The 13,016-nt window shown below is 44.5% G+C and overlaps 1 protein-coding gene across 2 annotated transcripts in view; it reads right to left on the minus strand.

Moving 5' to 3' along the window:
* Nucleotides 1-13,016, minus strand: part of WWC3 (WWC family member 3) — a 128,293-nt gene that overhangs the window by 46,354 nt on the left and 68,923 nt on the right. For both annotated transcript variants that reach the window (XM_033202127.1, XM_033202126.1), the window contains exons 6-7: nucleotides 6,554-6,683; nucleotides 3,057-3,206 (exon numbers count right to left, since the gene is read on the minus strand). In XM_033202127.1, coding sequence (XP_033058018.1) covers nucleotides 3,057-3,206; nucleotides 6,554-6,683 — 280 coding nt within the window. The remainder of the gene's footprint in view (nucleotides 1-3,056; nucleotides 3,207-6,553; nucleotides 6,684-13,016) is intronic.

Consider the following 13,016-nt stretch of genomic DNA (forward strand, 5'->3'; position numbering starts at 1 on the left):
GAATTTATCGATATGAGTTTTGATCTATGTTGATGAAAAATTTCTTTGCAAATTTATTACCTTGAATGGCAAGATGAAAAAGTGCCTTACAAGGGACTGAGCATTCTCCAACCAGAATGACAATTGTTCATGGTTTCTTTATTTGAGACAGGGTCTCACACTATTGCCCAGATTAGAGTGCAGAGGCGCAATCACAGCTCACTGCAGCCTCAACCCCTTGGGCTCAAGCGATCCTCCGGCCTCAGCCTCCCAAGTGGCTGGGACTAGAGGCATGAGCCACCACACCTGCCTAATTTTTGGTTTGTAGAGATGGGGTTTCACCATGTTGCCCAGGCTGGTCTTCAACTCACGGGCTCAAGCAATCTGGCCAACTATGGCCACCTCAGCCTCCCAAAGTGCTAGGATTACCAGCACGAGCCACCGTGCCTGGCCACAATTATACATGTTTAAATGGCCTCATCCAATGCTCCTCTCCAGCTTCCTCAGTATAAATGTATTTAAGTGGCAGTGCCACAGCTCCAAAAACTGTCCACAGTGGAGATGACTACTTGCCTTTTCAGTCCCCTCTTTATTAGTGACCCCACAACCAACTCTTCATCAGGATCAATAAACATCATCTCTCAAACCTCTTCTCAAAGCTGTATGCACCTCACTCTAAGCTTTGTTTCTGTACTCTTCTTTGAGAATTAAATAGACATTTTAGTGAAAAGAAAGGACAGCCAAATGGATCCAAGAGACTCCTGCTTCAGAGTTCCTATGCAGCCCTACAGCGTGTGCAACCCTGTGGCTGCAAATCTCCAGTCTCAAAAAGCACGTCTGATATACAGCAATACCCACCCCACAAAACAGACTCAACACAAGCTCAAAGTGAGGTAGGCAGACTTCTAAGATGGCCCCCAATGACCTCCACTCCTGGGATTCTCCCCGTGTGAAATTCCCTCCCCTTGAGAATACACTGGGTCTACAACTTGACTATAACCAATAGAACACAGCCAAGGTGATGGGAAGTCACTTCTGTGAATAGGTTACAAAAGACTGTGACTTCCACCTTGCTAGCGGACTCTCTCAGCTGGCACACTTTGATGAAGCAGACTGCCGTGCTGGAGCAGCCCACGTGGCAAGGAACTGAAGCCCTCAGTCCAGCAACTTGTGAGGAACTGAATCCTGCCAACAATCGCATGAGCTTAACAGTGGCTCCTCCCCCAGGTGAGATTTTGGATGAGACCACAGCCCTGGCTGACACCTTGATTGCAGGTTCCTGAGAAGCCCTGGAGCAGAAGACCCAGCCCAGTCTCCCGGACCACATCAATCATGAGATAATAAAGGAGTGTTGTTTTAAGAGGCTAGGTTTTGGGGAAATCTGTTTTGCAGCAATGGTTAGCTAATACAGTCATAGCCTTTTGATCTATTTTTCTATAATAACATGATGCGGTTTCTTAGAAAGTACAGGGGTTTAGGGATGAGAAATGTTTCAAACCCAGACCTGCCTCTCCTCAGCTACAAGACCTTAGGTAACCTGGTATCTCGGTCTCCTGCACATCACACAGGATGGGAACAACTACTTAAACTGAGATAACAGCTACGAAACTGCTGACCCAGGGTCGGCCCCAGTAAACTGCAGGGCCTCATCAACGATGAACAGCGACTGCTCAAGTAGCATAACCAGCCACCATTCCTCAACTGACATTTTTAGAAGGGTTGACCTAAATCACTGGAGAACCTTCTATCTTAACTGTTTCTCTCAAACTAAATTCTAATTCTAACCTTACAATAAGCAGCAATGAATTATTCACGAATTCAATGAGTACTGTACTTGTTTCCTTCCCTCACTCCAAAATCTTTAGGCAAAAATGCCAAACATTTTTGAATTACAGATTCTCCTCTGTGTGTTACAGATGGTGACCATATTCTTTCATCCAAAGAAGATGCCTAGTCAAAAATGGCCAAGTGTACGTTTGGAACAACGTGGGCAAATTTGAAAATAGGACTGTTCCAGGACACCCAAGACATAAAGGGCCATGATTTCCTACATTATACTCCCCTCAAAGAGGCACTAGTTGCCAAGATTTCAAAATATTAATTAGCTAATTATTTAAAACTCAGAGCTCTCCATCAATTATTTTTTCTCCTTTTGTTGCTTTCCTTTTATTTATTTTATTTCGGTGTGGGGGGGGGGTGGCACTGTGCATTCCATTGATACCTCATCTTTACTTAATAATCCTTAAAAAAAAGAAGCTCTTTAAACTGCTTTTCCATTTGGTAACAAATTAATGTCAAGCTTCACTCAATGATATTAGAATAGTAGTGTCTTTGAATATCCACCACCCTGTTTCAAATGGTGATCTTCCCAACTCTGTTTCTGTAGCTAACTCAAGGCTTCACTAATTAACAAAAGAGGCATTATGACAGTCTTCCAAGTCTCAAAAAAAATGACTTTTAATTCAGTTCAATTTCCTGACATTCTTTCAGAAGAGTAAGAAACAGCAATAAAGTAATACCCAAGGTGGCACAGCTACAAAGCCTTTGGAAATCAGTGGTCTAAGGCAGGAATCAGTAACTATGGCCTTGGGGCCAAATTCAGCCAACTGGCTGTTCTGTAAGTGAACGTTTGAGCAGCTTGAGGCCCTAACCTTACATGCTTGCAAGGTATCTCTGTCATGGCTGCATGTACACTGCAATGACAGGGTGGGGCAGTTCCAGCAGAACTACCTGAAAAGCCTAAAATAGTGACTAGATTTACTATCTGGCCCTTCACAAAAAAGGTGTGGGGACCCATGCTCTAAAAAGTCATATGTCTGTCAAAAGAACAGTGAAACTCAACTCTCACAAGGAGTCTGTCATTTATAAGAGTCCCAATCATAAAGGCAGCAGTAATAAGCAATTCAATTGTATCACACAGCTGGATGTGAGACACAATACTTTTTCTTCAAACTTAATGGCACAAAAGTGAAGGCATTTCTTAAGTGAACATGGAAAATTACACCAAACCAGTGATGGCAACACTGAAGCAGCCCTTCCCTCTCCCAGTGCATTTCTCCCCCTGGGCACGCATATACCTCCCCGATTATATCGGTCTGGGAGCCGGCATCGCAGAACTGCTGGGGTAGACCAGCATCGCCAGGCACGCCTGCATGGTGAGGGAAGTCCACTAGAGAGTCGGTAACGGAGCAGCTGTTCTTGAAGCTATCAGTCAGCTTGGCCAGGCTCTGGAACAGAATGAGACAAGCTCTTTGAACGGAGATGGCGATGTGTCTCTTTCCTCCAGAAGTGGTCCTCTCATTTGTTTTAGGTCTGCTGCTTTATTTATTACTGAACAGTTGCCCCACCTGACCCCCATGCTCATTAGATTTCACATAAATGCCCTTCATCACAGGCACCTCTAATAAAATTCTTAGTCATTTAAATCACATTGTAACTAAGTTCCCCTGGCAGCATGTGAATAAAATAGAGGACAATTATGGTACCATTTTACTGGTTCTTAAACCTTCGTGTTTCCTAAAGAAAAAAATAAGTATTTCTATGAAAAATGTAAATGAGTCTGACAGAGATGAATGCTGCTTGAGATTGTTACAGAAGAAACACAGGGAAGGGGAAACAGCTCCCAGACAATGTTTACTTTTTTTTTTGTCAGTTCTTTGAGTTGCTGTTTTAGCTTACGTATATTCATAAACCTCATTTTTCAGTCATAATTGTACATGGTCAAAAGCAATCTCATATGTATGTTGGTTTGCCAAAAATTAAAGTATGCATTCTGGCACATGAAATCTCTCTGTGTGACAGTTTTAAGCAGAAATCAAAATCTGAAGTTTTTTTTGTTTGTTTGTTTGTTTGTTTTTTAGAAAGGGTCTCACTCTGTCACTCAGGCTGGAGGGCAGTGGCACAATCATAGCTCACTGTAACCTCGACCTCCTGGGCGCAAGCGATCCTCCCACCTCAGCCTCCTGAGTACTTGGGACTACAGGTACGCCACCACACCCAGCTAAACTTTTGTTTGTTTCTTTGTTTGTTTTTGTAGAGACCAGGTCTCACTATGTTGCCTGGGCTTTTCTCAAAGTTCTGGGCTCAAGCAATTCTCCTGCCTCAGCCTCCCAAAGTGCTGGCATTATAAGCATGAGCCACCGCATCCAGCCAAAAATCAGATTTTTGACCATTTCTTTTAGACTTCTGAATATATTCACTTTCAGCAATTTTACTGGATACCAGAATCAAAAATGCCCAAGTGCAGTAGAACTCACAAAACTGGCTTGAGATTGAGATGAAGCCTTCTTGGGAGGGGTCAATATTGTTAAGTTCACATAAGAAAGGTAAAACAACTTATTTAACCTGGATAGAAGAGGACTCTGCCCGTGCCTCTTCCTGGAGCTTCTCAGAGTTTGAGAGGCTATGGAGACATCAAAGAAGGCGCTCGGGCCTGAAGCTTCTTCCAGCAATTCTATCTCTTGCCTCCATGGTGGGAACTCAAGCAAGGCAAATGAGTTGGTTGGCCCTGGTGCTGCACAGGGTGGCCTCAGAGAGGCTGGGGCAGGCAGCCCTACTTGGCCTCATGGCGTAAAGCCGCTGTGTCTCCACCATGGAACACCACGTGGTTCAGCCTGGGGTGTCGGTGATGGGTAACAAACATGGGGCATCTTGTTTGATGTCAGCTGAGCAGAGATCTCAGTAAATGGTAGCTGTTCTCAGTGCTACCTGTGTGCCCAAAAAAAAAAAAAAAACTAACAATTACCATTTACTTATCACAACCTGGAGAGGTCATCTGAAAATACAGATTCCTGGGCCCTGCCTCCAGAGATTCTAATTCAGTGAGTCTAGGGTGGGGCCTGGTAATCTGCATCTTAATAAGCACCGTGAGGACTCTCCGAAAGTCCCTCATGGCCTTGACCTTAGAAAGCACTGCCCAGGCAGGGTAGTTTTTTGTGCATCTGTCTCATTTTGCCTATGAGTTTGAGCTTTGCTTGTTCTGTCCTGTGGGTTTTATACTCTACAGAATCTAGACACATGCCAGCAGGCAGCAGGTGCTCACTTAGGGTAGCAGATGAAAAATAAAAACCGTAACTGAAAGCACTGAATGCATTCCAGCACTTTGCGTCATGAGGTCAAGCAGTGCTCCCTGCCTTGGCCTCTCTGAGGCCACCATGTGCAGCACTAGGGCCAGTCACTCAGATGTCTTGCTTGAGTTCCCCACCACGGAGGCAGATTTTTGTATTTGCAAAAATTCAACTTTTTCTAAAAATAACAGAAACTACAAGAGCTCAAGGCGAAAACAACATAAAGCAATATAAAGCTACAATGATCCCAGCTACATGTAATACAAATACACCCACAGAGTAAAATACTACGCAGCCATCTCAAGGAAAGCAGCAGCTCTTTGTGTACAGATATGGGGAAAGGTAGGGGATATTGCTGTTAAGTGAGGAAGCTAGCGTGGAACAGTATCACAGTCCTGGCTTTGCGTGAGGGCAGCTAAACACGTATTCTCATTTTTGTGTGTCCGCATGAATGTTGGAAGGGTAGGCAAGAAGCTAATAAAGGTAGGTAGGGCAGTAGGAGGATGGGGCAATAGCGAGACTTCTTATCACAGACCTTTGGAATTATTTTGATTATTGAACAATATAAATGTATCACCCATTGCTGTGGGTTGAATTATGTTCCCCCAGGAGATGTTCAAGTCCTAACCCCAGGAACCTGTGAGTGTGACCTTATTTGGAAATAGTCTTTACAGATGTAATCTAGTTAAGATCAGGTCATACTGGATTAGGGTGGGCCATTATCCATATCCGCAGGTTCCACATCTCCAGATTTAACCCACCGCAGATAGAAAATATTCGGAGGAAAAAAAACAACCAAAAAAAAAAAACACAAAGAAAAAACCAATGCAGTGTAACATCAATTTACATAGCATTTACACTGCAGGAGGTATTATAACTAACCTAGAGATGATTTACAGTATATGGGAGGCGCCAAGCGCAGTGGCTCATGCCTGTAATCCCAGCACTTTGGGAGGCCAAGACGGGAGGATCGCTCAAGGCCAGGAGTTTGAGACCGGCCTGGCCAACATGGCGAGACCCTGTCTCTACTAAAAATATAAAAATTAGCCGGGCAAGATGGTGCACACCTGTGGTCCCAGCTACTCTAGAGGCTGAGGTGAGAGGATGGCTTGAGCCTGGGAGGTCAAGGCTACAGTGAGCCATTTTTGTGCCATCGTACTCAAGCCTAGGTGACAGAAATCCTGTCTCCAAAAAAAAAAAAAGAAAAGTATACAGGAGGATTGTGCAGGTTATATGCAAATACCACACCATTTTATATAAGGGACTTGAGCATTCAAAGACTTTGGTATCCTGAGGGATGGGGGTGTGTCTTGGAACCAATCTCCCAAGGATACAAAGGGATGACTCTATACATACTTAAATACAGTGGGGGGTGCGTATGTGTGTATGCATGTGTGTGTGTATTATATATACATATATGTTATATATACAATAACTATATAACATGTAATGCATAAGTATATTAAAAACATCTTAAAATAAAACACATGAGCAGGCAGGCAGCTTACATGCATCAGGTCCCGCCTCTCCTTCTCGCCTGTGCAAATAGCCTTCTTGATGGTCCGGAGCTCACTCATGATAGCTTGCGCCTCATCCAGTTTGTAGCTGGTGTGAGTACTTGACATCTTACGATCAATCCTTGTTAAAACAAAAAAATCAATGTTATTTCACATGAGATCCTAGCATTCCATTAAACATACAACTATGAAAACCCGAAAACTTCACAGAAAGGTAGAAACAGTTCAAAGTAATGTTTTGGCAAAGAAAAAGAAAGACCCCAAGGAAGCATCCCTCCTTCTGGTCGATGCAACACCCTTTGCTCAAGAGCACCCTGGGCAGTTGAAGACGTCCAAGTTGGGATGCCCACATCCTCCGCTAATGATCACGCAACAAGATTGCTTGCTTGAGTAATTTCCCGAGACTGTAAACTCCTCTCTCTGAGAAGAGGACATGTTTCGTTTATCCCCAGGTTAGTGGTCAAAATCTTTGTTAAATAAACATATGAATGAGATCTGTGTACAGGGAGAACATATGGGACACAGCAAGAAGTAGTGAGCTTTTGATAATGGTGCTTTGTGCAAAAGCTGGAAACTCTTCTGTCTCCTATAACTCTGATTTCATTCCGGTTCTAATTTATTACTCACTCTTTCTCCTACCAAGTCCTCAATTCTTTCCTTCAATCCAAACACCCATCCAGGGAAAATGGCAACGTCCCTCCTTCCCTCCTTCCTCCCCTTCCTCCCACCATTCCTCCAAGCTTCCATCCTCCCAGCCAGCTCCTGTGTACACCAGGCCTGGGTCTGGGGTTGGACGCAGAGCACAGAACAAAACAAGACTTGGTTCTGCCTTCAAAGGGAGGTGGCCTCTGAAGCGTGTCCTTTGTCACGTCCCCTACACCTGAGGCTCCAGCCTGGAAAGCCCTAAGGCTAAGGAACTTGAGAAACTTTGGTCCAGAGTGGAATGAATTCCTTCTCTGGAAAGCAACTAGCTTCTTTCAGGTTCCAAGCCTCCCAGTTCACAGGTTCTGGTTCTAACATTTCCCTCCATGTTATCCTAAAAACCTGGATCATTAACTGCCAGCCCCAACTCCCTTGCTTACCACTCACAGGAACCTCTGGCATGCTGGTGGGTGCGAGTGGCACCCAGCTCTGCCACTCACTGGCTGTGGGACCTGGGTGAGTCACTTTCCCTCTTTCCACCTGCTTCCTCCTGTCTCAAATGGGGACACTAAAATACTTCTCCCATGGGATGGGCATGAAATTTAATTAGAAAATGCAAGGAAAGGGCTTGCTTGGCAGGAGGCCTGGCATATGGTGTTTGCGGTGATTGTTATTATCAGGATAACACAGAATCTCCTTACTCGTGGGAGAAAAAGTAAGTAACTTGCCAACTCTGGTATTTTATTATCATCAACAAATTCCTTGCCAAATATGTCACAACTCAAGCAAAACTCGGCACCGGAGTCAACCTGAGCTATCAGCATCCACGGCCTAGGAGGAGGGCAAACAACACAAGCAGGAAGCCACTGCCTCCCTTTGAATAGGGCTCTGGGGCTCAGCAGCATTGCTGTGATTGCCACCAGCTACAAATAAAATATTTATAAACACTAGTCCTGAGTCCTGCCCCGAGGAGAGCAGATAGAGGCACACCATGCATGATGAATAGTGACACTCCTAAATGCTAACGTGGCCTGACCCTGCAGGCACTTCCATAATGGCTATTACAGACTTGTAGGTTTCTCAAACACACATTGCCTTGTCTGTTCCTACCAAGCACAAGTCTTTATTTATACATCTTTATTAAAAGTACATATATTTTTAACTATAGAGTGCTCCATGCCAAAAGTTAAAGTAAGTGAGCATGAACTAAAGTTTGAGCTGTAGGCATATTTTTTCTTTTTATTCTGCTCTCATTAAATCCCTTCTTTCACAAAATAGTTCATTCAAATGATTGAGGTGGTAGAACAGTCTGTGTCACCTGATAGTCCCCGTGAGATTTGGCAATAAAATAGAAAAAGTTCCTAGCACAGTACCAGCATGCCACTTGGTGGCTACTAAAATGTGGGAGCCAATAGCAAGAATGGTGACAGTAGGCATATAAACCCATTGTATATTTTCAAAACTCTTTTGTTTGTCCCTCAAAACCAGCCCCACTTCCACCAAAACAGCTGGCCTTCTCACTCACTGCTGGTAACTCACTGGGGATATTCACGGAAGGGCTACTTGTACTTTCTTAGCTGTGACAGCTTCCCAACAAAAAATCAATGTAGTTCACCGAAATTTGCACAGGGGGCACTGTGTAGCTGAATGGTATGAAGGGAAGGACTAGAACCAGAAGTCTGCAGATAGAATGTGGCCCCAAAACCCAGTTGGTCATCAGAACAAATATAGACTCCAGGAGTCCCTGCTGAAGGTGAACCCCTACAGGTGGAACTAGGAGATTCAATGATCCATCAACCAGGTCCTAGAACAACCAGGTTGGATGAGCCTCTTATCACTCTCTACTTCAGGAGCTCAGGCTGGGGGTAAGGTCCCTTGGAGAGAGAGCCATTGTCTTTGAGGGATCTCAGAAACACCAAGACACATGATGTAGGAAATGTAAAACAGAAGCAAAGCCCATGTGTTTTTCTATTTCAGATGTTGTGTGGGGAACCAGGAGTCTTGAATGCAAGACAGAAATAAAAGGCCATACATCTCAAAGCACTGAGTCTTATTTTAAAGTAGTTCACCTATTAGGTGACAGGGTCTTGCTGCATGCTTGTCACCTCACTAACCCCCCCCCCCTCCCTTATGAGATAAGCATAACCTCCTCGGATTTGATGATGAAGTTGAAGCTCAGAGCAATTAACTAAATGACCCAGATGACAAGCGAATATCTGGCAGAGCCAGATTCAAACCCACAGGCTGACTCCAAAGCCTGCTCAGGATCACGGGGTGTGGTGCTGCCCCTCCTACTGAGCATGACATCTACCGCTCTCAGAGTGGGCAAGGCAGGTCCAGATTTAAAAAAAAAAAAAAAAAAACAAGGCAGCTATGTTTCAGAGAACTCCAACCACCTCCATTTTTTCAACTGTGATCCATTTTCATCCAACAAAAACTTCAAAGGACAGTAACGTCTTCTTTCACTTCTGCAAAATTCATTTATGTGAGAGCACTCTCTCTAAAACTTCCCTATAAAACTTTGTCCAATGTAGATGATGTGCTCAATGATTTGGTATTTTAAAAAATATCTATGTATTCCAGTTCATTTAAAAAAATCATTAAGATCTGTGACTGCCAAAGAACTGCCTTATTCTGGTCTTAATTTTAATTAAGAGTGCAAGACAGTGCCTTTACCATACATCACAAATAAAATGATAGAAAAGTGGTAACTGCTCAAGGAGAATAAACAAGGACATAAGTTACTATGTAGTATGAAATCAAAATTCAGTGCACAGACTCACAGTCTTCACTTTTGCACCCTCTACATTTTGCATTCAGCTTCAGGGATGTTAAGTGATTTGCTGAGGGTCACACAGCCAGTAACAGGCAGAGTGAAGTTCAAGGCCAAGGCCCCCCCACACCAGGACTTGTCTGCTTCATCACCAGGTTCGCAATATATTCAAAGTCAAGGCCTCTAAATGCCCATTGTGTCAAACCTGAAGGCCACCCATATAACCAGTCAAATGTCATCCCAAAGTAAACTGGTGCACTTTATGGTGTGCTCTTGAAAGAAACGGGTTGGAGAGAAAAGAAGAAGATACAGCTTCAGAGGAGGAACCCAGTACAATGGAAAAGACATTTTAGAGATATTTGTTGTCAACCTCTACCTCCTGCCACCCTAAAATTTCCATATTGGTTGTTCAATTTAAGATGTCAAGAGAATTGCACTAGTAAAAATAAGAGTAAAACTACATAACTTCTTAACCCCACATCTTGAAGGAAAGAGCTGCCAGCCCTCTAAAGATATTCTGTTAATACCACAGATTACAACCCAAAAGAATGGAAAGGTTTGTTACAACTTCTACATTTTCTATCAGCAGCTCTGGCAGAGGGCCTTGGGTGAACCTCAGAAAGCTTCTGGCGGCTTTCTATCAACAGCGAGACCTGTGTGGAACACCAGACCTGTCCCACAACCAGGAACAATGCTCTTTTTGTTTCCAGCCCATTTCTGTACGTTTCGCTGTTATCTGAGTATTGCCGGGGTTTTCGCATGGGCTGTACCGTAGGTGCTACACTAATGGGAGATCGTTACTTTAAGCCTGTTCTAAGTGAACAATCCCACCCTTTCTTGAGACTACTAAATCCCTTCAGACAGAAAATGCTAATTCTAATATGTAGTAATGCTTCATTCTGGTATTGCATGCTTAGAAGGATGTAGTGGCTCGTATTTAAGGACACAAATGGGTTTCACCCCATTGGGAAGTTAATCAAGAAATGAAAAGTCTTGAAGCAGAGGCTCGCCTAGTGGCTAAGAATGTACCTCATGGAAACTAGTTAGTGGAACCAAATTTGGTGAGCATCCCTTTCTGTGATTTGAAGAGCCGTGATAATAGGACTTCTTAAAACCCAGGCCAGAAGAATATCACACAAAATGCAGAAGAGAATGCCGTGCTAGAGGACACTTAGCAAGAAGGTGACTGGGCAACGTCTGGAGGCCTCCCTGAGTTCCTCTAGCCCAGGGACAAAAGTTTGGCCAAGGAAAGATGTGCCCTCACTCAGTGTCCCAGTGTCCGAGAAAGAAGGGGACACTGTGATGGCTACTAGCCGGCAGGAACAGCAACTTCAGCCACTCCCCCAACACCTAGGCAATCTGCATTCACTCCCAAGCCCCACCCTGTGCTGAGAACCGGCTGGGTCCTCAGGATGAAGCAGCGAACAAAGCCAAGTCCTTGTCTTTGTGCAGCACGATTCCAGCCAAGGAGACAGACAATGAAAAGTACATCCTTAGGTCAGGCGGTCACGAATGTTTAAAAAAAAAAAAAAATGAAGCAGAGTTTGGGGACAGAGTGTGACAGAGTACATTTTTAAATGGATGTTTAAGCCAGGATCTCTCCAGATGTCACTAAGCAAAGGCCCATGGAAGGGAGGGAGCAGGCATGTGAGCATCTGGGGGAAAAAGCATTCCAGGCAGAGGGAGCTCCAAGTACCCATGGTAAAGGCAGGACATCCCTTTCAAAGGTGAAACTAGAGGTAAATGAGGCAGGGCCGACGGCCAGCCTATGTAGAGTCTGGCTTGTGTTGTAGGTGAGAGAGAGCCACAGGAGGACCACAAGGAGAGCACGAGTTGTGGAAGAACCCGTGGCTACTGTGCGAGGATGGAGACTCACATTAGTGCTTGGCCCAGAGCTGTGGTGGTGGAAGCCGTGAGAAGGATCAGAGGCCAGGTGGAGAAACAGCACACCATGGACAAGGTGGCCAGGCAGAGTTCCCCAAAAGCATCTTCTGCCATCAAGCCAGTGCTCAAGGACATTACAGGCAGGTATCATGGCAGGAAAAGGCTCCAATAACACGAGCAGGAAACTCAGGGAAAGGCAATGTTAAATGAGCTTCCCACCTGCAGGACCACTCAGAATCTAACATAAGGGGCCAGGCGCAGTGGCTCACGCCTGCAATCCCAGCACTGTGGGAGGCCGAGGCGGGCAGATGGCTTGAGCCCAGAAGTTCGAGACCAGCCTGGGCAACATGGAGAAACCCTGTCTCTACTTTAAAAAATACAAAAATTAGCTGGGCGTGGTGGTGTACACCTGTAGTCCTAGCTACTCAGGAGGCTGAGGCATGAGAATCGTTTGAACCTGGGAGGCAGAGGTTGCAGTGAGCCAAGATCATGCCACCGCACTCCAGCCTGGGCCACAGAGTGAGACTATGCCGCAAAAAAAAAAAAAAGAAAGAAAAGAAAAGAAAAGAAAAATCTAACACAAGGTGCATTCTAGAGCTCCAGGCAGGAGCTGGAGACGGGAATTTGCCCACATCTATTGGTGCACTTGGTCCGTTCACGCACATCACCACCCAGTTGAGAAACATTGCGCGTCCTGGTCCTGAGTCTTCCCTTTGCCCCTGGACACTAGTAGTAAGTTACAGTAAGTAATTTTTCCAAAACGTTTCAGAAACTTTAGGGCAACAGAGTCCAGGAGATCTTCACTGGAAAAGCTCAATTTTTCTGTAAACTTTAATTACTCATTGTAAATGGTGCTCCTATTTTCTGAAGACTTTTATAAAAGGCCTCAAGAGAAATGCAAATTGAAACTACCCTGAGATACTATCTCTCACCTATGAGACTGGCAAAAATGCAAATGCTTATCAACACATCCTGTTGGCAAAGCCACAGGAAACGAGAACACTCACATGTTAGTGGTAGGAAGGCAAAACGGTGCAACCCCTCAGCAAAGGAATTTGGCCATATCTAACACAAGCTGAGTATCTCTAATCCGAAAATCCGAAATCCAAAGTGCTTCAAAATCTGAAACTTTTTAAGCGTTGACATGACACTCAA

The sequence above is a fragment of the Trachypithecus francoisi genome, unplaced genomic scaffold (genome assembly GCF_009764315.1).
Source record: "Trachypithecus francoisi isolate TF-2019V2 unplaced genomic scaffold, Tfra_2.0 Lachesis_group6, whole genome shotgun sequence".
Taxonomy (NCBI): domain Eukaryota; kingdom Metazoa; phylum Chordata; class Mammalia; order Primates; family Cercopithecidae; genus Trachypithecus; species Trachypithecus francoisi.